General features: G+C 52.2%; 1 protein-coding gene across 1 annotated transcript; it reads left to right on the top strand.

Moving 5' to 3' along the window:
• The first annotated feature begins 1440 nt into the window (after positions 1-1440).
• Positions 1441-2661, top strand: LOC132535742 (testis-expressed protein 13D-like). Its single transcript, XM_060182649.1, has one exon. It carries the CDS (start codon positions 1606-1608, stop codon positions 2659-2661), a length of 1056 nt encoding a protein of 351 aa, XP_060038632.1. The 5' UTR covers positions 1441-1605.
• The last annotated feature ends 1556 nt before the right edge of the window (positions 2662-4217 follow it).

Genomic DNA, 4217 nt, shown 5'->3' with positions numbered 1-4217 from the left:
ATTATAGGGGGAAGATGACCAGAGAGCTCTGATCTCCAACTCCATCAGGACCTGGAGAGAGAAGAGGAAAAGGGAAGGGACATTTGGATGTAGTAATAGGTGTAAGTGTGACTTGGAAAGGAAGAGAAGATGAGACTTTAAAAAAAGAGTGGGGGTGGGAGTGGAGGGGTCAGGAATAGGGTTAAGTGCACATAGTGCAAAACGCAAGGACCAGCTAAAGATCCAGGTTCAAGCTCCTAGCTCCCCACCTGCAGGGGGGTCGCTTCACGGGTGGTGAAGCAGGTCTGCAGGTGTCTATCACTTTCTCCCCCTCTTTGTCTTACCCTCCTCTCTCGATTTCTCTCTGTCCTATCCAACAACAACAACAGCAATGGCAACAATAATAATAATGACAACAAGGGCAACAAAATGGGAAAAATGGCCTCCAGGAGTAGTGTATTCGTGGTGCAGGCACCGAGCCCAAGCAATAACCCTGGAGGCCAAAAAAAAAAAAAAAAAAAAAAAGGATGGAAGTGAGGGTAGCCAGCATAATGGCTATACAAAAAGACTCTTATGCCCAAGGCACCTAAGCCCCAGTTCAATCCCCATGCCACCAAAAGCCAGAGTTGAGCAGTGCTCTGATTAAAAAAAAAAAAAAAAGCAAATATATACAAATATAGACAGATAGTTGTAGAAACAATAGTTAACCCACATCTGCAACCTTAAAAGAACTGCTGTAGCTTGCAATTGAGGGATTGGGGATACAGAACTCTGGAGGTGGGAACAGTGTGGAACTTGTTATCTTTTAATTTTAGAAATCAGTATGAAATCATTTTTTAAAATGCTCTGGTCAAATAAATAAAATCAAAAGAAATCAAATTAATTGTTTTTTTTTAAAGGAGGCATGGGGCCCAAGTGGTGGCACAGCTGGTAGAGCGCACATGTCACAAAGCAGAAGGACCCAGGTTCAAGCCCCCCGGTCCCCACCTGAAAGGGGAAAGCTTTGTGAATGGTGTAGCAGGTCTGCAGGTGTCTCTCTGTCTTTCTTCCACTCTATCACCCCCTTCCCTCTCGATTTCTGGCTGTCTCTATCCAATAAATAAATAAAGATCCAAAAATTTAAAAAGGTGGGGGGAAGGCATCCATCTTGAGTATGGACACATTATTACAGTAAATTTGAGACAACAATTTAGAGCTATGGGAGGAAGGCAATGGCGGCCCACCCTATTTAACTTTTCAGCGAAAAAAAAAGATGAGAAGGTCACTCCTCCCGCAGCCCTGGGGGACAGGAGCCATCGCACAGCTGGTAGTGATGCCTTGCACAGTCGCTCAGGCCCAGCAGGTGTCTGCCAGCTGGGCGTGTGCGGAGCTTGGCAACTTGCCAGCCCAATAGGGGGAGGCTCTTGTGGGGGGCGGAGAGAGGGGGGGAAGCCTGTCCCATCACCCCTTGCTGCACACGGGTTCAAAGCCCCGTATGTTCTACGCCATCACGCCACGACCCCACAGCCAGGCAGGGACGCTGAGAGGCCTAGTCGACGGAAGGAGCAGGGGAGCGAAGAAAGAGGTTCAGGGTTGAAAAAGGACTGAGGTGTGTGGGCAGGGTTGACGGACTAGGCCTCGGTGGCCATGGCCATGGACTTTGGGGATCCAGGAATCGGTTTCCACCACAGGGAGGTGGTGGAGTTCATCAACGAAGAGGTGCGTTGCAATGGCGGCGGCCCGGATTTCTATGTGGCCTTCCGCTCGCGGCCCTGGAACGAGGTGGAGGACCGGCTGCTGACCGTGGTGGCCAACCCGCAGGTGCCGCGCGCCCTCAAGCGGGCCTGCACCTGGAGCGCGCTGGCCCTCAGTGTCCGCGTGGGCGCCCGCGAGCGCGAGCAGCAGACCTGCTGGCTCCGGCAGCTCCAGAAGCAGGTGGAGGAGCGCGAGGGTGCCGCCTGGGCCCTGGCCTCCGAGCTACAGCGCCTGCGCGAGGAGCGCGAGGACATGGCGTCGCAGTTGCGCGGTGCCCGCGACCACCTGCAGCAGGCCCTGAGCGAGCGCGAGCTGCTGCGCGGGCAGCTCATCCAGGCCGAGAGATGGGCCCAGACCCACCAGGCGCCCTGGGAGGCCGTGCCCAGGCCACCGGGGGGGCAGCTCGGGCCGGAGACGTGGGCCATGGGTGCTGGGGAGCACAATACGGCACTAGACCCAGAGGTGCAGTGCGGGCAGGATGGCAACGCCCAAGTGGGCGCTAATGCCACTGGTATGTTTTATGTGCCAGGGCCCCCAAATCCCTGGGTCCAGGTTGTTCAGCCCCCACCGCCGGTGCTGCTCCCCACACCATGCCCAGTGGGCCCCCCGGTGGCACCAATGGCCTTCCCGTGCCACCCTCCACCACCAGAAGCAGCGGGGGGCGCAGCATACCCACCCCAGATGCCACTGGGGGTGGCCGGTCTACCTACAGAGTGGCCTGCAGCTACCCAAGAGCATATGGCTCCGCAGTGGAACCAAAGGAACCAAGGCCAAAGGGAATGTTCTGTGAGACCCCACGTTATGCATCCCTCTGAACAAAACTGGAACCCAGGAGACTCGGGAGAGCAAGACCTTCAGGGGCAGAGGTCCACAGTACCAACAGGTAAGACAACGTTTGAACCCCTGCAGGAGGAAAAGCTTGCCCCAGACCTGCGGAGGAGAGGCTAGGGCCACCTGTGGTGTAGAATGAGATTGATTTTTCTGACACTTGACTTGGATGAGTGCAAGAAAATCTGCACACTAAAGTGAGCTTGAAATATTGACCCAAAATGAGCACCTCACTGAATTCAGGAGTGGAGAAAAAGACTGGAGACCACACCCATTATTACAGTAGAAGTCCTGGGTTCAAATTTCTGGTCCCCACTTTCAGGGGGGAAGCTTCACTAGCTGTGGAGCAGTGTTTCAGGTGCTTTTCCTCTCTGTCTGTCTTTCCCTATTTTTCTCAATCTCTTGCCTTATTAATAAGAAGGGAGGGACGGAGGGAGGGAGGAGAGAAAGAAAAAGGGGAAATATGGCCACTGGGAATGGTGGAGCCTTCCAGATACTCAGTCCCCAGTGATAACCCTGATGGGAAGAAAAAATAAAAAAAGTATGAAGACATAATCCAAGGGGAAATTCATTTCTGGAAGTTCTCTTCTAAACAAAATGCTTTTATTTGCATAATAGAAAAGCTGAAAATCTGGGGCCGGGTGGTGGCGCACCTGGTTGAGCACACAAGTTATAGTGCGCAAGGAGCCAAGTTCGAGCCCCCGGTTCCCACCTTCAGAGGCACAGCTTCACAAGTGGTGAAGCAGTGCTGCAGGTGTCTCTCCCTTCCTTCTCAATTTCTGGCTGTTTCTATCAAATAAATAAAGATTTTTTTAAATTAAACAAAGGGAGTCGGGCAGTAGTGCAGCAGGTTAAGCACACGTGGTGCAAAGTGCAAGGACCTGCATAAGGATCCCGGTTCAAGCCCCCGGCTACCCACTGCAGGGGAGTCACTTCACAGGCAGTGAAGCAGGTCTGTAGGTATCTATCTTTCTCTCATCTCTGTCTTCCCCTCCTCTCTCCATTTCTCTCTGTCCTATGCAGCAATGACAACAACAATAACTACAACAACAATAAAAAAACAAGGACCACAAAAGGAAATAAATAAATAAATAAAAGAAATCGAGAGGGAAGGGGGAGGTAGGAGGAGAGAGTAAGAGACACCTGCAGCACTGCTTCATGGCTTGTGAAGCTTTTCCCTCGCAGATGGGGACAACGGGCTCAAACCCAGGGCCTTGCACATGGTCACATGCACGCCTAACCAGGTGCACCACCACCTGGCCCCCTCTACATCATGTTTTAAAGATAAATGTTCCAATTTGCACTTGGGTTCACAGGTGTAGGCTCTGGATGGTGGACACCTTGAAAAAGACACGAGGAAACATTTCTCCATTGGTCCTCTCTGTAGTCTCCTTAACCTCCTCTCTCCCTTTCAGAAAAGCCTTGCTTTCGGAACACCCCATCTGGTACACATCAGGTAAACTGCTTTTCCTTGAGAAGGCGAGGCTCTCAACAGCAGCAATGTTCATGTTTGCTTCTTGCTTGGTTTGTATGAAATGCAGAGGTGAGTGTCTGTTCTTTGTGTCTCTAAGCTGCAGGAACTGTGTGTGACGCTGAAAACGCTGCAGCTTCCAACATGTGACTCGTCATGACGTTCCCTCCAGCCCCTCAGCAGCTTGCCCATCAGTGAGACCTTG

This window comes from Erinaceus europaeus, chromosome X, assembly GCF_950295315.1.
Source record: "Erinaceus europaeus chromosome X, mEriEur2.1, whole genome shotgun sequence".
In the NCBI taxonomy this organism is placed as follows: Eukaryota; Metazoa; Chordata; class Mammalia; order Eulipotyphla; family Erinaceidae; genus Erinaceus; species Erinaceus europaeus.
Note: the sequence above shows the minus strand (reverse complement) of the source record. Positions and strands in the feature narration are given on the sequence as shown.

Bases quoted from the DNA above. Each gene is read 5' to 3' on its own strand.
- LOC132535742 (XM_060182649.1), top strand. From the start codon at position 1,606: ATGGCCATGGACTTTGGGGATCCAGGAATCGGTTTCCACCACAGGGAG.